This window comes from Hyperolius riggenbachi, chromosome 10 (genome assembly GCF_040937935.1).
Source record: "Hyperolius riggenbachi isolate aHypRig1 chromosome 10, aHypRig1.pri, whole genome shotgun sequence".
NCBI classification, from domain to species: Eukaryota; Metazoa; Chordata; class Amphibia; order Anura; family Hyperoliidae; genus Hyperolius; species Hyperolius riggenbachi.
In genome coordinates, this window is record NC_090655.1 from 264,222,477 (window position 1) to 264,245,234 (window position 22,758).

Genomic DNA, 22,758 nt, shown 5'->3' on the forward strand with positions numbered 1-22,758 from the left:
CCAAAGAAAGCCTAATTGGTGGCGGAAAAAACAAGATATAGATCAGTTCATTGTGATAAGTAGTGATAAAGTTATAGGCTAATGAATGGGAGGTGAACATTTCTCAAGTGAAAATGACGGAACGCAAATGGGTTAAGTAATTTTTCCCTACACAATAGTCGTCATGTTGGAGAATGCAGTACAGTGTACATCCTGCAACATGTATGCATGCCTTGATCAGCAGATTGAGGGGGTTTGCGTGTTGCTCAATTAGAGGCTGAAGTCGCAGAGCTAAATGGGCATCTCGCAACACTGAGATGCATACACAACATGGAGAAGAGCTTGGATCTCACGATCCAGACACTGGAGGAAACCGGTGAAGGTGAGGTGGGTGGAGTACAGCCGGAGCAAGAAGCAGAGGTAGCCGCTAGTTGGGTCACAGTTAGAAGGGGTAGGGGAAAAAGTGGCAGGGAGGCTAGTCCCAAGTTGTCCCTCTTTAATAAGTATGCTTGTTTGCATAATATTGGGGAGGATGATTCTGGAGTAGCAATGCTGCAGCAGGATGTGTCCCTTAGCAACCAAGGGGCAGACCGCTGCAACGAGAAAGGGAATAGGAGTGCAGCTAAGGCTAGACAGATACTGGTGGTAGGGGATTCAATTATTAGGCACACAGATAGGGTAATCTGTCGAAGAAACCGTGAATGCCGTACAGTCTGTTGTCTCCCGGGTGCTCGGTTTCGGCATGTAGCGGAAAGAATTGACAGATTATTGGGTGGGGCTGGGGAAGACCCGGCTGTCATGGTACACATTGGCACCAATGACAAAGTTAGTGGGAGATGGAAGGTCCTCAAAAATGATTTTCAGGTACTTGGAGATAAACTTAAAGCAAGGACCTCCAAGGTGGTGTTCTCTGAAATACTGCCAGTGCCACGTGCTACATCTGAGAGACAGAGGGAGCTTATAGACTTAAATAAGTGGCTGAGAAATTGGTGTAGGAAGGAGGGGTTTGGGTTCCTGGAGAACTGGGCAGACTTTGCAGTCGGCTACAGGTTCTACAGCAGGGATGGGCTGCACCTTAATGGGGAGGGTGCAGCTGCATTGGGGAGAAGATGGCTAAATGGTTGGAGGAGATTTTAAACTAGCATCTGGGGGGAGGCGGGAGGATAAAGTCTCAATATGTAAACAAGATAAGGTAAAAAGACAGTGAGAGCCTAACATTATGAGGGGTGGAGAGGGGTGTGGGGACAGTGTAAAGAGTAAGGAGGTTGGTAAAACTTCAAGTAGCCCATTTCATGTAAACAAAATTGGTAAATGTGGTGGTAAAAATATAAAGTGCATGGTAGCCAATGCTAGGAGCCTTGCAAATAAAATAGACGAACTAGAGTTCATTCTGATTGACATTGTGGGAATAACCGAGACATGGATGGATGAAAGCCATGACTGGATAGGGGGATTCAATGGGCTCGATTCACAAAGCAGTGCTAACCCAGTTAGAGACTTTAGGCATGATAACCATTGCACCACGCTGGTGAAAAGTCAGTTTAGGTGTGATAAGTTTAGGCATGATAAATTTAGGTGTGATAAGTTTAGGCATGATAAGTTTAGATCGCTTGCAAAGTCCCGCATGCAAAGCAGCGCCATTAAACTTTATACGAAGTGCACCAGACTTTGCTAGCGTAAAACTTTTGATCAGCTGTGCACTGCGGTGCTAACCCAGTTGGCGCTTAAACTTATCATGCCTAAACTTATCACACCTAAACTTATCATGCCTAAACTTATCACACCTAAACTTATCATGCCTAAACTTATCACACCTAGGGCCTGATTCACAAAGCGGTGCTAACAGTTAGCACCCTGGTGAAAAGCCCTTTATCATGCCTAAACTCAGTTTAGGCATGATAAGTTTAGGTGTGATAAGTTTAGGTGTGATAAGTTTAGGCATGATAAGTTTAGGTGTGATAAGTTTAGGTGTGATAAGTTTAAGCGCCAACTGCGTTAGCACCGCAGTGCACAGCTGATCAAAAGTTTTACGCTAGAAAAGACTGGTGCACTTCGTATAAAGTTTAATGGCGCTGCTTTGCGTGCGGGACTTTGCAAGCGATCTAAACTTATCTAAACTTAGCATGCCTAAACTTATCACACCTAAACTTATCATGCCTAAACTTATCACACCTAAACTGGCTTTTCACCAGTGTGGTGCAATGGTTATCATGCCTAAAGTCTCTAACTGGGTTAGCACCGCTTTGTGAATCGAGCCCCTAAACTTATCATGCCTAAACTGAGTTTAGGCATGATAAAGGGCTTTTCACCAGCGTGCTAACTGTTAGCACCGCTTTGTGAATCAGGCCCAATGTGTTTAGGAAGGATAGAACAGAGACAAAAAGGTGGAGGGGTTTGTCTCTTTGTTAAGAATTCTTTTACAGCTGTCCCGAACGATGAGATGGAGGAAGATTGTGAAGATGTGGAGTCTGTTTGGGCAAATATTCATGGTGGAAATAAAGGTTGCCAATTGCTTATTGGGGTATGCTACAGGCCACCACATATTAATGAAGCTGCAGAACTGCGATTACTACAGCAGATTGAAAAAGCTGCAAGTAAAAATTAGGTCATAGTTATGGGTGACTTCAACTTTCCAGACATTGACTGGAGTATTGAGGCTACCCATTCTGGTAAAAGCAGCAGATTTCTGGCATCACTACAGGACAATTACTAGACTCAAATGGTAATGGAACCAACTAGGGGGAATGCCTTACTGGATCTGATCATTTCTAATAGACCAGATAATGTATCAAATGTGCAGGTTCAAGAACATTTGCTAAATAGTGAACATAACATGATAACGTTTGATCTGGTGACTGATAGGCCACGGGGCAGCGGGACCACTAAAACTATAAATTTTAGAAAAGCAAAGTTCAATCAACTCAGGCAGGCACTAAGTTTGGTGAACTGGGATAATGTACTACAAGGGGAGGACACTGAAGGGAAATGGCAAGCTTTTAAACTTACTCTCAATCAATATTGTAGTATGTATATCCCATATTCCAAAATATCTAGGAATAAAAAAAGGCCTCTATGGATGAATAGAAAGGTTAGAGATAAAATGAAGAGGAAAAAGTATGCCTATAAGGTCCTAAAACAGGAGGGGACAGCGTTTGCGTTAAACATTTATCAGGAGTGCAATAAAAGTTGTAAAAAAGAAATTAGGCTGGCAAAGATTGAAGCTGAAAATCAAATCGCTAGGGATATCAAATCTATACCCAAAACAGTCTTACAAGTACATCAACTCTAAAAATAGAAAGGTTGACTGTATTGTCCTAAAGGATGAGGGGGGGGGGGGACTCAATGGTGGATGACCAAGGTAAGGCAGAGTTATTAAATGCTTTCTTCACAAGGGAAACATCACTGTTGCAAACTACAGAGGCAGAAGAGTCTCAATCTTCCAACTGTAATATTAAATACTTAAAGCAGGAAGAAGTGAAGGCAAGACTTAATAAATTAAAAATAGACAAGGCACCTGGCCCGGATGGCATGCATCCTCAGGTCCTAAGGTGTAACGATTGTGGAACTTTCTCCGTGAGCAGCGCACAACGCGTGCGCTGATATGGCGGAAATCCTTCACAAGCGTATAATTGCAGGCACCCAGCAAAAGGTGCTACGCACCCGTAGAGGGAAATTCCCATCGGCAGATGGCGCTGGGGAGTGCAGAGGAACCAATCCTCTGTACCTCCACAAATGCCAGACAGGAATTGTACGAAGCGCAGAACGCAATCGCAAGAGAAGCAATTGCGAATGAGCAAAGGGACAGGTTGTATGTGTGTGCGCCAATCCAGTCGCCACCCCGTGACCGCGCACACCCAACAGCAGATACGAAACAGAAACGCAACCGCAAGAAAGGCGATTGCCAGAAGTGACACAAGGCAGATCAGAACAGAATCCGAGGATAGCAAAGGCACAGCAAATCATACAATGAGGAGATACGGAAAATAACAAACGCTAGCTAACCGCGAACACCGCACTCATTCGCAACAGTGCACGCGGTTATGTGTGGTCTCCACGTGATAAGCACAATAGAGACAAGCACGCCTAACTAACCATCGACAGACAAACATGAAACAGAGGACGCGAACGCTTGCTTAACGGTTACCTCACCGAGCCTCCAGCAAGCGTCCGTAGCAGACAAGACAGACACACGAAAACAGGGACAAGCGAGAGATACGATCCACAGCACTAGCGAAAGTGGCTAGCACGATCCAGGTAGACAGAACAGAAGGATCCACAGCACTAGCGCGAAGCGAGTGCGATCCAGGCAGACAGAACAGAGAAGCAGACCAGAAGGATCCACAGCACTAGCACACGGCGAGTGTGATCCAGGAAGGAAGAACAGAAGGATCCACAGCACTAGCGCAAGGCGAGTGCTATCCAGGAAGACAGAACAGAAGGATCCACAGCACTAGCGGAAAGTGGCTAGCGCGATCCAAGGAGACAGAACAGAAGGATCCACAGCGCTAGCGCAGGATGCTAGTGCGATCCAAGTGAGACAGAACAGAAGAGATAGCTAGTAGCAACCGCTGCACCAGCTATACCCCAAGAACAGAGATCAGAACGATTTCCTGTCGACCACCGTTGGGACAGGACAATCGCAACAGACAAACAAAACAGATAAACAATCCTAACTGCACTAGGGAACCTGCCTAGCACAGTTTCCAGGAATTACTCTAAGCTGATCTTCAAACAAAGAGCATGGCTGACACTCTCCAGAGTGTTTTACAGGAAGACTCCTTATGAACAGCCAAGCATTGTGGGAAACACATAGTACTTATAGTACACGCCTCCAATGAATGTGGCCAGGCAATTTGCATGACAACGTATGCAAATTCCTCTGCAAGCACAAGCTGCAAAACTGACAGAAGCTCTTCTTTCCAGAGTCCTGCAGCATGCAAACCTAAACAATGGTCAAAAAGCTGGCTGCCTGCACAGGCAGCCGAGCAGATCATCACATAAGGGAATTAAGTTCAGTTATAGATAAACCCCTTCATCTTATCTTTTGTGACTCTCTTTCAACTGGCAGAGTCCCAGTGGATTGGCGTACAGCCCACGTTTTCCCATTATTTAAGAAGGGCAAAAAATCAGATTCAGGAAATTATAGACCTGTAAGCTTAACATCAGTTGTATGCAAACTATTTGAAGGGTTACTAAGAGATACTATACATGACTTCATAGTAGAAAATAATCTTATTTCTCAGCATCAACATGGGTTTACTAAAGACAAGTCCTGTTTGACTAACTTGCTCAGCTTTTATGAGGTAGTGAATGCTAATGTGTATATTGGGAATGCTGTAGATGTGATATACTTGGACTTTGCAAAGACCTTCGACACAGTTCCCCACAAACGTCTGGTGCAAAAGTTGAGGATGCAAGGACTGGGGAAGAGTCTATGTGCATGGATAGGGAATTGGCTAATGGACAGAAAACAAATAGTTGAGGTCAATGGATCATACTCAAAATGGGAGACTGTTAGCAGTGGGGTCCCACAGGGGACTGTACTGGGTCCAGTGCTCTTCAATTTATTTATTAATGACCTAGTAGATTCAGTAGTGAGCAATGTTGCTATTTTTGCAGATGATACAAAATTGTGCAGAATCATCAACTCTCAGGAAGATAGGGACATATTGCAACAGGATCTGGATAGGATGGCTATATGGGCACATACATGGCAGATGAAATTCAATGTTGAAAAATGCAAAGTCAGGCATTTTGGTCATACCAATGGTCTAGCACCATACAAAATAAATGGGATACAGTTGGGGACATCAAACTTGGAGAAGGACTAAAGCTAACAGAATTTTGGGATGCATTAAAAGGGTAATAAAAACTTGAGATACTAGCATAATATTGCCCCTGTTTAACTCTCCAGTAAGGCCACATCTGGAATATGGAATTCTGTTCTGGGCACCACATTACAGAAAAGATATTGCAGTTTTAGAGCAGGTGCAGAGACGAGCAACAAAATTGATACGTGGGATGGAAGGTCTCACTTACCAAGAAAGGTTAGATAAACTGGGTTTATTTAGTCTAGAGAAAAGACGACCTTAGAGGTGATCTAATTAACATGTATAAATACATCAGAGGGCAATATAAAAGCTTGGCGGATGAGCTTTTTGTCCCTAGGCCTTCTCAAAGGACTAGAGGACATGATCTGCGCATGGAGGAAAAACGTTTTAGCCATTTATTTAGGAAAGGGTTCTTTACAGTAAGAGTGATTAAGATGTGGAATGCATTGCCACAGGAAGTAGTTATGGCAAACTCTATACCTGCATTTAAAGGGGGCTTAGATGCTTTCCTTGCGTTGAAAGATATCCATGGATACAATTACTAAGTAATGCCTAATGATGTTGATGCAGGGATTTTATCTGATTTCCATCTGGAGTTGGGAAGGAATTTTTTCCCTTTTGGGGCTAATTGGACCATGCCTTGTAAGGGTTTTTCGCTTTCCTCTGGATCAACAGGGATATGTGAGGGAGCAGGCTGGTGTTGTACTTTGTTCTCTGGTTGAACTCGATGGACGTATGTCTTTTTTCAACCAAGGTAACTATGTAACTATGTAAAATGAATTGCTTAGATTTGATTGGCTGTTTTATGTTCCGCCCACTTCCCCAAATTTTTGACCTCCGTCACCAAGTGACCAACTGTGCCAAGTTTGGGGACTTTGTGAGAATAGCAGTCTTTATTTATTTTTCCATTGATGTGAATGGGTGAAATCTGATTGGCTATTTGTAGCTCCGCCCTGGGGTGCAGGGGGGACACGAAACCTCCAGAACGTGTTGTAGTAGTTGTAGTAAGGGATCTGTATACCAAGTTTCATTGAAATTGGTAAAGGTGTTTTCAGGTGATTGTAGCACATACACACACACATGCGATTTTATATACAGTATATAGATATGAAAATATCACCTAGGAAAAAACTTTGGAGAAAAAGTGAATTGGATGGGCCCAATGAATTCAGTGTGTTTGTTTCCTACAGATGGGCCCAGTAACAGAAACCCACCAGAGAGATGTACAGGTCCTCTTTATTCCCAGGATTGTCCACAGGAAGATCACAGCACCCTTCACCATTATGGGGTAGGCGGGGCTGAGGGTCATCAGAGACACCAGACTGTGGGAGAGTCTTGTTTATGCTCTTATCTGTGTTACGTGTTATATTAACTCCAATTTTGTGCCATTAGGGTGGAGAACTGAGACACAAGGATGTTGTGGTTGGAGAGAAAGAAGAAGAGACATATGTGAGGAGTGACTACCAGTCTATGGAGGAGGGTGACATGATGGGGACAAGTAAAGAGAAGGACACTGTTACAGAGGGAAGAACAGGTGAGTAATCAGCAGTAAATATAGAATAGAATAATGTGTATCTGTATTGCTGTTATCACTGTCACCAGTGGTGCTCATCTGGATTCCGGATATCTGAACTACCCAGATAATCCGAACTTTTCCAGCTATCCGACCTCGGATCCGGATTTCGGATATCTGGGCAAATCCGAATAGCACTACGTGGATATTTATCCACAATCCGGATATTTGGTCGGATATCCGAATCCGGGTACTATAACCTTGGACAAGACGTCCAAGAAATCATTGGGCCAATCTGAGGGCTCCCTGCAGAAGCCCTAGCAACCAATCACAGACTGGAACTCTGGCCAGCCCCCCCCCCCCCCCCTGTATATCAGCGGCGGCCATGATGGAAAAAATCGTCCTTGCTTGTGACTGCTCACTGAGAGTCGTCTCCAGTGTGTTTGGCTAAACCAAGTGCTTTCTACTGTGTTAAACCTAGCGTTTCTGCACATTAACACCTGTACTATACACTCTTTTATTGTTGTTTAGTTAGCTAGCTTGTATTTTGATTTTAATTAGTGTGTGTGACAGTCTCTGCTGCAGCAGCTCTGCTAGTCTGTGTCTGTGTGTGCTGTTTGTGCACACAGGCCAGGCCTGGACTCAGGGGCGTAGGAATAGGACCTGCAGCCCCTGCGCCCGCGTGGGGGCCCGGCCCCCCCCCCTGGGGCCCGCTTGGGGCCGTTTTGTGGGTGCTGGAGGGGTGGCAGCATGAGGGGAAAGCCTTGCCCACAGTCGGCGGGGAGAGGGGTAGTTCCCCCCTCTCCCTCACCTCGGGGCTCTCCCCTCTGTGCTCCCCTCCAGCTCGTAAGTGTCTGTGGGGCTGTGGTGGGCAGCGAGCGGCGGGCAGATACATACCTGCTTCCGTGCGTTCCATCGGAGACTTCTCCCTCTAGCGGCTGACGTCACTTCCCGCTCAGAAAATCTGCAGGGGGGCCCGGTGGGGCCTAGTTACGCCCCTGCCTGGACTATTAGCCTTAGCTACAGTATAGGTTAGGGAATAGGATTACTGTATTATTGTGTAGTTATTTAGTACTGCAGTGCTAGTTGTTAGAGTAGTACTGTCTGTGTTAGTTTACTACTACAGATTACTGCATTTCTGCTGTGCTGACTCCTAAGTGTCAGTGTGTGACAGATAGACCGTTAGTGTGCACACTGTGTTCTACTCTGCTGTCTGTCACTCCGTGCAAGGGGAAGGGCAACAAGGCCAAGAAGAGAGGGAACATTGCTGGCACCATCAGCAGTTCTGCCGTGTCAGTGTCCATTCCGCCATTAGCCGTGGACGCACTGGGCGCCCAGCTGTTAGGGGGAGTCACGCTGCGGAGGCGCAGCAGCATGTAGTGGCCATTTTTCAGCTGGGTCGGCGGTGCAAATTGGAGGAGAAAGACGCAGAGCCTGTGATGCAGCTGATGGTGGATGAGCAGGCCACTGTAAAAACTGTATGTTTCTATCGGCAACACACCTTTCTTCCGGCACCAGCAACTCATTAGTAAGAGCTGCAAACACTCCTCATCACAGCACACAGCATAGGAGATAGAACTTCTTTAGGCATCTTCCAAGTTCCAAAGTGTTTATTCAGTAAACAGATAGACAGATACAGTTCATTACATCTTAGCAAAGCAGATTATTCTGTAGTAAGTCCGTTGTGTTACAGCTTCTTGATTACCTTCCTGGTGAAGGTAATCAGGTTATCTTCTGTCTATACTACGTTACATCTAACTACCTATGTACAGCATACATGATATCAGATTACATAAATAAAGGAAAATAATTAGGGTTCCAGTCAGTAGAGAGAGAGCATGAAAGTAAGAGTGCTCTTCGTTGGCCCTTCATGAACCTTTATACTGACCAGGAAAGAGTTAACTGTGTCATCATCTGAACCATCCCCCTAAACCTATAATTGGTTCAGATCCCTCGTAGGGTAATGACACACACCTACTCAATTAATATTCCAAGTACTTCTTTACTCTACATACAAGAATGTTATTTGGAAAATATGGCCTATGTTGATTGTTCCCGTAGTCTATCTGTCTGGGGCAGTGTAGGCCTAAGACCTTGTACTTGGAACATCTTCTCAGTATCTACTTGCATCATCTCTTCTGCGAGAAACTATATTTAAAGGTATAGACTGCGAACAAGCCTTTTACCTAAAACTCAGTCCAAATAACTGAGGCCTACTTAAATTATAACAATCCCCCCTAAAATGGCTTGATCCGCAGATCCCTGCTTCTGAACCCAACAGTACCTAGTTTCTCTTCTTTATGTTTCACTTTTCGATGCTTGTGCTCACACACCTTCTCTGCTCTAGGTGGTTATCCCTGGGAGAGAGGGCAAGACCTCTTGGTCGTCCTGTAACCAGGCTTTCTGGGGATGCCCTACTTTTAAGTCCCTCTATACCACATTCTCAGCATTTGCGTCACTTGCGTATCACTTACAAACTTGCATGATCACAGAAAAGTGAAACGTGGTTTGTCTGTTACACAACGGAGCAGTGCCAGGTGCCTTCTAAAAGAGCGCCTTTACACAATCAGCTCCATCATAGGTACTGCTAAACCTTATACCCGTAACCCTGTAAATCCCTTAATTTGGAAATATTGGTTCATGAGATTGTTTATGAGGCACCAATCTCTTAACCGTGTTAATTTGTTTGCGTAATTTTACACACAAACTCACCTGTATAATGATTCCCAAGATTGCCACCCCCATCACGACCAGTGGATGTAGAAATAAATTTTGAATTGTAGAGGCCCAGTCTGAGTGTCCCTGGAATATCGCCAGAAACCATTTCCACCAGGTCAGACTGGAACTCACCTGATTATATTTGTATTCAACCTCTTTAAGATCACCTTGATCATGATGAAATATCACCTCTAGTTTAGTGTTCTGTTTGTTTAACCGTTTTAACAAATTGTGATCTTGTGTGAAAACCTGTACCCATTTGTCCCATGGCATGTTATCCCTCAGGATGGGCACTTCCTGTTGAGCTTTGAACTTTAGAGTTCTCCTGACAATTTGAGGAATAACGTAGTCAAACCTGGATGACTTGATCCGTATGGGATCTCCGCTCACACAATATGTTCCCCTTGAAAGATCAACCTTGTCGGAACAATTATGAAAATGTACCATGAATGTGTCATTAGACCTCATGTTTAAAAAACAAACTTTTCCTTCCTCCACTGGAGATATTGGTTCGGCTTTTGGAGGGATCTTTTGGATGGCGGCTGCACATTCTGTGTTATTGAGCCAGCAGGCTTCCTCACTAAATCGGACTTGCCCCGGCAAACACAGGTACCTCTCTGAGAATTGCCAGCATGATGACAAATCTACTTGTTTCACCTCCCCGTCTAGCACTGTCACAGGAGCCCTAGTGGTAAGACCGCAAATGGCCTTTCAAACGGTGCCAGCGCACGGATCGTGCGAGCTCTGGTCGCAGTTAATGCGTAGGAACCGTTGGGAATTGGCCGCAGACAAACCAGAAGGGAGCCCGTGAGGTACGGTAATTACAACTTACACACTAGTTCAGGGTATAACTGCCACCACCTCTGTTACCATGGGACAGAGGAGCCCGCTGACTGTCTGAGCCTAGATCTACAAATAAAAATGGTTAAAACACACTGTATTCTGTCTAGCCAACAACAAACAATAGTAGCGTCTCTTCAGAGACCTGGGATCAGTTTCTGTGTATGCTAAATAATAGGGTAGCTAGAACAACAACTGATGATAGCGTCGGTTTATTGAAAGCAATATAAATAATTAATATATACAGACAATTATTAAAATCAACAATTATTGAAACATTAATAGCCAGTATGAAATAAAAAAGGAGAAAATACTTAGGGTTTGTGGAAATATGTCCATTCTTGGAAAACTTGTACAGTTCCTTTTGTTCAGTTTCAGCAAAGTTTGAAATCCAAGCAAACTGGAAAATGTCCTTTGTTCAGTTTCAGCAAAGATGGCCGATCAAGATGGCCGTAGCCATGTGTCTTTTGTTTCAGCTTAGACAAGATTGCCGCCAACCACATTGTGCCCTGGCTGGCAGAGTGCTTTCGTGAAGGTGGAATTTGGATGACTCAGGGCCCGCCTGCCAGCCATGTGCTTTTGATGAAGCTGGTTTGGGGGTGTGGCAATGCCGGCCCCCTCTGAGTCACCCACCAATGACAGTTCATTCCCTCTGAGAGATTTTAGGGCTAAACTTATAAAATGCCGTAACTCATGAACGATACACGTTATATTTAGGGGGATAACAGATTCATACTTGTCGGAAAATACAGATTAATATGACATCAGACATGGCTAGGGCAGCGGGTCCAGTTCTTGAGAAGGGTCATACCTTAATAATCGGACGGACTATCACAATGAGTTTCATATCAGCACGATGGCCAGATTTTACCGAACAAGACGATATGAATTTTATAGCTGTGCGAGGTATGGTTGCCATATAATCGTCAAGAAACCATACCCCACATGCATTCATATTTGGCCTGGTCGGAGCCGCTTCGGCTGGCTTTCTATGGCCCCCCTGTGGAGATTAGCTTCCTGAACTCAAGGGTTTGTTCCTGCTCATTAGCATATCAAAAGAGCCATCCTGCAGTTAAGCTGATGTCTTCTCTCTGCTGAGAAAAGACAGATGCTCCTTCATAATCAATCCAGATTCTATTGATCTGAAGCGCAATCGATGCAGAGAATTGAGTGCGATCGCTTTTTCTTCACGGGCAGTTCCAGGACGCGTCTGCGGCCCCGTAACCGTCCGTGACAAGCACCATAAAACGTTGACCTCTCAGGTCATGGTGTAAGACATGTGTTGAGGAAACAGGTGTACCCAGGGATACTACTGGAAAAACTACCTGGGTTTCTCCACCGGTAGGAACTAAGGAAGTCGCAGTGCATAAAAATTGTCGCACCCTATCCATTTGTTTATCCACACCTCTCGGTGCCTCCATGCAAAAGATCCTTCCCCAGGAAAATCAACAAATCACTCCTTGTCAAGTCTCAGCTGTAAAGGAGTTTTAACTTCTGATAAGGCTTGAGCCATTATCTTCAAATCTGCTGTTAACTCGGTCTGCATTGACAGGCATGCTGTCTCCCATGCCGTACTCTTAGCATGTGCAATCATCTTCTGAAGAATTATTTGAATGTGCCTTTGAGTGTACCCCTGAACTCTATATGTGTTGTGCGTTAACTGTTCCAAAACCAAGTTCAGATGATGTTGGGTACCCATATTATGTTGTCTCAATGGGCTCGATTCACCAAGCGGTGCTAACCCAGTTAGCACGCCTAAAGGACTTTAGGCGTGATGACCTCTTCACCACTGAGTTAGCACCGTTTTTGCCTGCACTTCGCGCGAAGTTATCGCGCGCAAAGTTTTGCGCGCGCACCCGCACAGGCGCGCGCGCAAAGTCCCATAGGGTTTAATGGGCGCATCGCGCGAAGTGCGGGCCGCTTCGCGCGCACGCACGCGGGAGCGCGCGCAAAACTTTACGCGCGGAAACTTCGCGCGAAGCCCTTCTTATCATGCCTAAAGTGACTTTAGGTGTGAAGAGGGCCTTTTCACCACGGTGCTAACACTTTGCACCGCTTGGTGAATCGAGCCCAATGTGCCTAATTGTTGAATGACCTCTGTCATCCCTTCTAGGTCTACACTGTTTGCTACCCCCATTCCAGCGCTCATGCCTCCCAAGAGTGTATCTGCTAAATCTCGGGACCTTCTTCTGGCGACACTATTCCCTGTGGAATGTGCCCATGACATAAAAGCCTGTACCAGGGTGGCAGTGACAGTGCTACAGTTAGGGTAGATATTACCCACTCTTCTAAGTTAATCTGCCAAGTGATCAATTGAAGCTGGGCCTCCATGATAACTGGAGTCGCCCTCAGTTGATTTAACTGAAAAGGGCCACTTTTTACAACTTGATGTGTATCACATGATGGTAGGTGGGGTTCCTGGGTAGTCACTGGCAGGGTGACTACCTGAGCTTTAGGAGTTGTGGGAACCCTCACTTTTACTGTCACGGTTCCCCTTCTCATTATGCGAGATCTATTTGGACCTTTTAAACTCCAGGGACTGTGGGATGCAAAAACCGTATGTCCATGGTCCTTCATCCTCCCGGACTAAGGGCACTATTTTTAAACTCCCCCATTTTAGTCCCATCACCCTTCAGTCATAGAGAGTCCCTGGGGTGCTACCGGATGTATCCCAGGATTCTACCTCTCTACTACAAAAAGTCCCCTGATCCATTAAACTCACGTCCCATGCTAACCCCTTGTGGCCCTCCCCAGAAGAATACGGTAGGTACTCTTTCTTCTGGGAAATTGATTAGCATATCAATGACAAAAGATCTTCCCAACTGTCCTGATTGGACCTTTGCCCCCCCTTATGTCCTGAGGCAAAATGCATACCTTAGGTCGGGAAGAATGTACTCTCTGCAATCTTTCAATTAAGAGTACCTCCTCACTTACCCATCTAGCATGAGGATAAGTGTTTGAATATGGACTATGTGGCATTGTCTCGTGTTGTGACCCGTGTAGTGAGGATGTTACCTGTGTTGACACTCCTTCCTCAGGATTGCTCTCCCCACCCTCTTGGTCACCTGAAACTGTGGCTGGATCTTGATTTTTTCTTCTTGTTTCAAGAACCACAAACCCCTCGGCTTTCCAGCCTTTACGTGTGTATAGTTGTCTCAGAGACACTCTCTGTTGGTAGCTCCAGAGTGTGATGTTGTCCCCTGTGTCTCTCCTGTAGGAGAAGTGACGCTTACTGCTCGTTCCTCTCCAATCTGGAACCATCTCACTCTGGATAACCAAGACAAGGTACTCCTGAACCACACACTCCACCTTTTGCATGTACCCATTGTACTGCAATGTACCTTTTAACAAAACTTCGGATCGGTGCATTGGTTCTGGGAGTGTGACATTCAATAGCAGATTTACACTGCCGTTCAATTCAAACTTCCAGCACACCTGACCCTTCAGACCTTTCACCAACATTGTGCCATGAAATTTGTTTGCACCTGGCACTAGTGATCCATTCCTCCTTCCCTGCTTGGTCCCCACGTGCCAATCAGAGGGAAGTGGAAGAGGATCAGCCTCTTTTTCCCCAAACATTTACATGCTTGGGCCTTGTGTTCTCATTAACCCCTTGTTGTTCATGAGAATGTCCTCTCTTCGGCCTCCTAGGACGGAATGGCAGCCTAGGATCACCATCAGCACAGTACTCTTCATTATAAAAGCACCTCCTTGGGAAAGAAAAACATTAGCCATTTGCATTATGCTTTGCTCAGTCAGTTTTTTTAGTCGTTTCTCGCTGTTCTCCAGACTCGGATTGGCATCTGGAACCTTTCGCTTATCCAACTGACATCTCTGTCTCGGCTGCCAGCACCTCAGCTTTCTTGCTTCCATTTTGCCAAACTCCTGAAATCGAAATACAAACAAATCAATTCTTATTAATGATTTGGGTTTTTGCCATGCGGCTTGTACTCTGTACACTTTAGATTGATCAATATATACCGTAATTGATCTCATTGCTTTACAGTGGTTTGCAAAAGTATTTGGCTCCCTTGAAGTTTTCCACATTTTGTCACATTACTGCCACAAACATGAATCAATTTTATTGGAATTCCACGTGAAAGACCAATACAAAGTGCTGTACACGTGAGAAGTGGAACAAATATACATGATTCCAAAAATTTTTTACAAATCAATAACTGCAAAGTGGGGTGTGTGTAATTATTCAGCCCCCTGAGTCAATACTTTGTAGAACCACCTTTTGCTGCAATTACAGCTGCCAGTCTTTTAGGGTATGTCTCTACCAGCTTTGTACACCTAGATACTGAAATCCTTGCCCATTTTTCTTTGCAAAACAACTCCAGCTCAGTCAGATTAGATGGACAGCGTTTGTGAACAGGAGTTTTCAGATCTTGCCACAGATTCTCGATTTGGTTTAGATCTGGACTTTGACTGGGCCATTCTAACACATGGATATGTTTTGTTTTAAACCATTCCATTGTTGCCCAGGCTTTATGTTTAGGCTCGATGTCCTGCTGGAAGGTGAACCTCCGCCCCAGTCTCAAGTCTTTTGCAGACTCCAAGAGGTTTTCTTCCAAGATTGCCCTGCATTTGGCTCCATCCATCTTCCCATCAACTCTGACCAGCTTCCCTGTCCCTGCTGAAGAGAAGCACCCCCAGAGCATGATGCTGCCACCACCATATTTGACAGTGGGGATGGTGTGTTCAGAGTGATGTGCAATGTTAGTTTTCCGCCAACACATAGCATTTTGCACTTTGGCCAAAAAGTTCCATTTTGGTCTCATCTGACCAGAGCACCTTCTTCCACATGTTTGCTGTGTCCCCCACATGCCTTGTGGCAAACTACAAACGGGACTTCTTATGCTTTTCTGTTAACAATGGCTTTCTTCTTACCACTCTTCCATAAAGGCCAACTTTGTGCAGTGCCAGACTAATAGTTGTCCTATGGACAGATTCCCCTACCTGAGCTGTAGATCTCGGCATCTCGTCCAGAGTCACCATGGGCCTCTTGACTGCATTTCTGATCAGTGCTCTCCTTATTCGGCCTGTGAGTTTAGGTGGATGGCCTTGTCTTGGTAGGTTTACAGTTGTGCCATACTCCTTCCATTTCTTAATGATCGCTTGAACAGTGCTCCGTGGGATGTTCAAGGCTTTGGAAATCTTTTTGTAGCCTAAGCCTGCTTTAAATTTCTCAATAACTTTATCCCTGACCTGTCTGGTGTGTTATTTGGACTTCATGGTGTTGTTGCTACCAAGATTCTCTTAGACAACCTGTGAGGCCGTCACAGAGCAGCTGTATTTGTACTGACATTAGATTACACACAGAGGCACTCTATTTAGTCATTAGCACTCATCAGGCAATGTCTGTGGGCAACTAACTGCACTCAGACCAAAGGGGGCTGAATAATTACGCACACCCCACTTTGCAGTTATTGATTTGTAAAAAATGTTTGGAATCATGTATGATTCTCGTTACACTTCTCACGTGTACACAACTTTGTATTGGTCTTTCACATGGAATTCCAATAAAATTGATTCATGTTTGTGGCAGTAATGTGACAAAATGTGGAAAACTTTAAGGGGGCCAAATACTTTTGCAAACCACTGTATGGTTCTCATGAACTCTGTTTACTCTTTTTGGTAGACTGGAGCTAAACTTCTCTCCCCTACCTAAGTACTATCCTAAGTACTTACCTTTTTTAAAATATGCTCCCGCGGACTTTGGAAGCTCTCACCTCATTGCAAGCTCCCCCCACATCCCCCCTTCTGTACCTACTCGGCCGTAGTATGCACAGAGTACGGATGCCACACACCTGTTGCTGCTTTGTAGGTGAGCCTGCATTGCTCTTACTCATTTTCGCATTTACTTACCTAGAACTTAATTGAGCACTACCAGCTCTGCTAGAAGTCCTGTTTGTTGTACCACCTGACCAATGTTTGTCAATGCTACTACCTCCAGACTACAATAAACGGCTACCCAGAGGCGGGACAAGGTCCTTCAGCACCCAAGGCTGAGACAGCAAAGTGCGCCCCTCCATCCCTCCCCCCAGCCATCACACAATGATTGCTATTAGACTAATAGGTGCCCCAGGGCCCCCAACCTCCAACACCTTAATCTCTAGTTATCTGGCTTGCAGTCACTGTCATGTATCCCCTTTTCTTATTTCTTTCTGCTTCAAACACAATTGGGAATGACAGCTGAATGAATTGTGTGCCCCCTCCTACACTGCGCCCTGAGGCTGGAGCCTCTCCAGCCTCTGCCTCGGCCCGGCCCTGCGGCTACCTACCTGTAGGAAGGAGCGCTCTGCACTTTAACTACCCAGGGCGCAGGGCTAAGCATTCCAGCTTCATATGCATGTATGCGGATCCCTGAATGCCCTCTGGGTAGGTAGTCATATGGCAAACACTGCACTGATACACTGTCCCACTGAAAAATGGCAATTCCTTCTTCTTCATAATTGCCCTATGAACTGCTGTCAGTTCTGGTCTTTGTGCCACACTTGGTAGGAGCTGGAAAAATATATTTGACCAATCAGTGGACGAGAAAAACGCACAAACACCCCCAGCCCAGCATTGACCTCTTTGTCAAGCTCTGGCCCTGTCCATGACAAAAACCGGAAAAACGTTACCGCTCTGCAGCTGCGGCGAAGGACACCGGATTGGTCAACTCCCTTTTTTTTCCAACTCCGGTATTCCTGATGCGCTGTCCCCCCTTTTACTCTATTGGGAACTCATTCATGCTGCACCACCCGTTACGGTGCTCCACTTAAAGGAATAATCCCCTAAGTAACCCTGTTCAGATACCCCCCTGATCTGCCCATGCAAATCACTCCCTGGGAAGTATCTGACTGCGATGTGTTTCCATGCCCCTTGCTGGAAAACCACTTCCTATCGGTAACCATGCTATTCACATAGCAACTGCTTGGTTCCCGTATTCTGGCATTCCTTTCCCTGGGCCCAGACTCTGGGGAAATACTCCGGGATCCGAGATACTCAGTAGAGTGCCTCATTATCTCTACCATCCCTTCCTCTAAGCTGCTATGCCCGGTGCCGTGAGCACAGCCTGACGTGACGTGGACCCCCCAACCCCTCCTCCCCTCCCTGCCATGACGGGTGGGGGCGGGCGCCTCCCCTATGCCTCCATCTTGAGCCCTGGAATGCCAGCCAAGATGGCTGCTATTCAATCTCCCATAGCAACCTCTTAATCCTATACACGTTTAGGAAGGAAAAGACACAATATATGCACACTAGACATTTCAGCATATGTATTTCTACCAGAAACTTAGCATACAGCTATATACACTCTCGGATGCCTGCGGGGAAAAAAAACACACAGGAAAAAAAATACCACAGCATAACAAGTTTGTCCCACACAATCCCCACAGCTGTAACTCCAAATTTCTTCATACATTAGAGCAACCCAGTGGCGTGCGGCTGCATTCCTGCTCCGGGTAAATCTCTCTCCAAATACAGCAGAAACTACAAAAAAACAGAATCACATCATCCCTCTGTTCTGTAAACATACGAGGGAGGCACCAGCCTTCACTATATAACCCTAGCTGAACAAATCTTACAGCTGCTAGCATATGTCCGCAGACACAAAACACCTCAACCATACTACCTCCCAATCTGTAGAGAGGGGGGTGGGTGGGCGCTGTATAGACCCACACAACTAAAGGTCCCGGGTTTCGGCACCAACTGTAAAAACTGTATGTTTCTATCGGCAACACACCGTTCTTCCGGCACCAGCAACTCATTAGTAAGAGCTGCAAACACGACTCTCATCACAGCACACAGCATAGGAGATAGAACTTCTTTAGGCATCTTCCAAGTTCCAAAGTGTTTATTCAGTAAACAGATAGACAGATACAGTTCGTTGCATCTTAGCAAAGCAGATTCTTCTGTTGTAAGTCCGTTGCATTACAGCTTCTTGATTACCTTCCTGGTGAAGGTAATCAGGTTATCTTCTGTCTATACTACGTTACATCTAACTACCTATGTACAGCATTGTAACGATTGGTGTCAGCAACAGCTTTTCTTATTACTGGTGATCTGCAGTATCATCACTAATACAGATGCTATATCTGATTATATGGTGATCTGCAGAATCACCAATAATGCTGATATAGCGCCACCAAGGTACTTGATACGTGTAGGGTGTTTGGTGCAACAGTAATACAAAGAGCACAGGCAATAGATCAGGATCTCCTGAGGAGCAGGAGACTCTGACTGCATCAAATGTAATTCACAAGTAATGATTCAGATACTACTGCAGCCGAGGATCTTAATAGCTGGGAGATCACGGTCTGCAAAGAGACGGAATCACCTGAGCGTGAGAGGTGATTCAGACAGTACTGCGGCCGAGGATCACCTAGGCAGTAGGAGATCCCGGCTAGGACAATGAATCACCTGGATGAGGGTTAGTGATTCAGGCAGTACTGCAGCCTAAGATTGCTACTGAATACAATCTTGGCTGGGCAATAGCCACTCTAACACTGACATGACTAAGGTGCTATTGCAGCTGCAAGGGAAGGCTGAAACACAGTGTGGCTGTAGTGATTCAGACCTTACTGCAGAAGTATATTCCCGAGGAGTGGGAATAACAAGAACCCCTCAGCCTAGGCTAGACCTAGTGCTGAGGGTAGAGTAGTCAGACAGGCAGATTCGGTAACACACGGACAGAGGCAGTACAGAAGCAAGAGGCAAGATCAGAGTAGTGTCACAGGCAGAGTTCGGCAACTAGATCAGATAGGCAACGGCACAGAATCAGAAGACAGGAGAGTAGTCAGGCAAGCAAGAGGTCATAACAAATAATACAGTTCAATTAGTACTTTAACCTCCTTGCCGGTCTAAAAAATCCGGCAAGGACGCAGCGCCGCACTTTTTTTAAATTTTTTTTTTAAATCATGTAGCGAGCCCAGGGCTCGCTACATGATAGCCGCTAAGCGGCGGCATCCCCCCACCCACTCCGATCGCCTTCGGTGATCAGAGTATGCAGGGAATCCCGTTGAGAATGGGATTTCCTGCAGGGCTTCCCCGGTCGCCATGGCGACCGGGCGGGATGACATCACCGACGTCATAGACGTCGTGACGTCAGAGGGAACCCCGATCCGCCCCTTAGCGCTGCCTGGCACTGATTGGCCAGGCTGCGCAGGGGTCTGGGGCGGGGGGGGGCAGCTCGGCGCGGCGGGTAGCGGCGAATCGGCGGCGAGCGGCGGCGATCGCGTACTACACGCAGCTAGCAAAGTGCTAGCTGCGTGTAGGGAAAAAAAATTAGGCAAATCGGCCCAGTGGGGCCTGAGAAATCCTCCTGCGCAGGTTACCCCGAGCTGAGCTCGGGATAACCGGCAAGGAGGTTAAGCTATCAAAGAATCTGACTTAGGGCCTGATTCACAAAGCGGTGCAAACTTTTTCGCGGACTTTTGCGCGCGCAATTTGCCGCGATTCGCGCGATCGCGGACTTTTGCGCGCGCAATTTGCCATCGCGGCAAATTGCGCATGCAAAAGTCCGCGACCGCGCGAATCGCGGCAAATTGCGCGCGCAAAAGTCCGCGAAAAAGTTTGCACCGCTTTGTGAATCAGGCCCTAAGTGTGGATCCCCAGCTCCTGCTGGTTCTAGCACACTGTGGGATCTGACTCAGGTCTGAGAGCTAACACATATAGTATTTGCAACAGCAGACAAGGATCAACTGACAGGCAGGGTCTATATATACCTGGAGCGCTCCTAAGCTCCACCCCATTCACTCAACCAATCAGAAGGGCGACTGGAGTCAGCTGACCGGCAGGTCAGCTGACTGCCCTGCTACTTGCATAAAGGTCCTGTCGCCTTGCGAGCGCGCGCGCGCGCTTGATCCTCAGCCTCTGTGTGTCAGAGAGGTTATGCATAATGTCAGAATGTGAATGTGTGTTAAAGGCTGCCGGCTGGGTTGCGGGAACCGCCGCCATGCCGCCGGCCGCGGCGGCGGTGTCCCTGCTGCCCAGTGACACAGGTGCTGTTCTGGGAAATGACTGTGCGGCAGAAACCGCCGACTGAGATGCAGAGACCGCCGCCATGTTGCTTACCGCGGCGGCGGTACTTCTGCTAGCCCTTACAAGCATACATTATATCAAATTGCATAAATAAAGGAAAATAATTGGGGTTCCAGTCAGTAGATAGAGAGCCCTTCATGAACCTTAATACTGACCAGGAAAGAGTTAACTGTGTCATCATCTGAACCATCCCCCTAAACCTATAATTGGTTCAGATCCCTCGTAGGGTAATGACACACACCTACTCAATTAATATTCCAGGTACTTCTTTACTCTACATACAAGAATGTTATATTTGGAAAATATGGCCCATGTTGATTGTTCCCGTAGTCTATCTGTCTGGGGCAGTGTAGGCCTAAGACCTTGTACTAGGAACATCTTCTCAGTATCTACTTGCATCATCTCTTCTTCGAGAAACTCTATTTAAAGGTATAGACTGCGAACAAGCCTTTTACCTAAAACTCAGTCCAAATAACTGAGGCCTACTTAAATTATAACAGCCACCACCAGCTCTACAACAGAGAGCTTCACCCCCACCACCACTCCTGTTCGCAGGAGCAGCAGCAGCCACCCAGCAGGGCATGGGGACTCGTCGGTCATCATGTCGACCCCAGCGGGCAGTCTACCCTCAGTCAGCATGCTCTTTAGTCCAGACACTGTGAGCGCAATCAGGGCTGTTACCACTGACTTTGAGGTTGATATTCTGGGCACAATGAGGCAGTGGCGTACCTAGGGTATTTGACACCCGGTGCTGGGTATTATAAGACACCCCCCCCCCAGAAAAAATAATTTAAAAAAATGGTGGCGAACTATGCATGCCAGGGCAGGTAATGCCAGGTATAGGTGTAATTAAGTTGCCCCTAGTATAGATAGCTAGTATAGTTGCCCACAGTATAGCTGCCCCAGTATAGGTAGCTATTATAGTTGCCCCCAGTATAGGTCATATAGTTGTAATGGCCCCAGTATAGGTAGCTATTATAGGTGCCCATAGTATCGTTGATATAGTTGCCCCAGTATAGATAGTATAGCTTCCCCCAGTGTAGCTAGCATAGTTGCCCCAGTGTAGCTAGCATAGATGCCCCCAGTGTAGGTAGTATAGATGCCCTCAGTGTAGGTAGTATAGATCCCCCCAGTGTAGCTAGCAGCATAGTTGCCCCCAGTGTAGCTAGTATAGCTGCCCCCAGTGTAGCTAGCATAGTTGCCCCAGTGTAGCTAGCATAGTTGCCCCAGTGTAGCTAGCATAGTTGCCCCAGTGTAGCTGGCATAGTTGCCCCGGTGTAGTTAGCATAGTTGCCCCAGTGTAGCTAGCATAGTTGCCCCAGTGTAGCTAGCATAGATGCCCCCAGTGTACGTAGTATAGATGCCCCCAGTGTAGGTAGTATAGCTGCCCCCAGAGTAGCTAGCATAGTTGCACCAGTGTAGCTAGCATAGTTGCCCCCAGTGTAGCTAGCAATAGATGCCCCCAGTGTAGCTAGCATAGATGCCCCCAGTGTAGGTAGTATAGATGCCCCCAGTGTAAGTAGTATAGATCCCCCCAGTGTAGCTAGCAGCATAGTTGCCCCCAGTGTAGCTAGTATAGCTGCCCCCAGTGTAGCTAGCATAGTTGCCCCAGTGTAGCTAGCATAGTTGCCCCAGTGTAGCTAGCATAGTTGCCCCGGTGTAGTTAGCATAGTTGCCCCAGTGTAGCTAGCATAGTTTCCCCAGTGTAGCTAGCATAGATGCCCCCAGTGTACGTAGTATAGATGCCCCCAGTGTAGGTAGTATAGCTGCCCCCAGTGTAGCTAGCATAGTTGCACCAGTGTAGCTAGCATAGTTGCCCCAGTGCAGCTAGCAATAGATGCCCCCAGT

General features: G+C 46.4%; 1 protein-coding gene across 1 annotated transcript in view; it reads left to right on the forward strand.

The window, feature by feature from the left end:
- Positions 1-22,758, forward strand: part of LOC137535385 (zinc finger protein 721-like) — a 378,642-nt gene that overhangs the window by 17,943 nt on the left and 337,941 nt on the right. The window contains exons 8-9 of the mRNA XM_068257215.1: positions 7,001-7,098; positions 7,203-7,344. Of these exons, the coding sequence (XP_068113316.1) occupies positions 7,001-7,098; positions 7,203-7,344 (240 nt within the window). The remainder of the gene's footprint in view (positions 1-7,000; positions 7,099-7,202; positions 7,345-22,758) is intronic.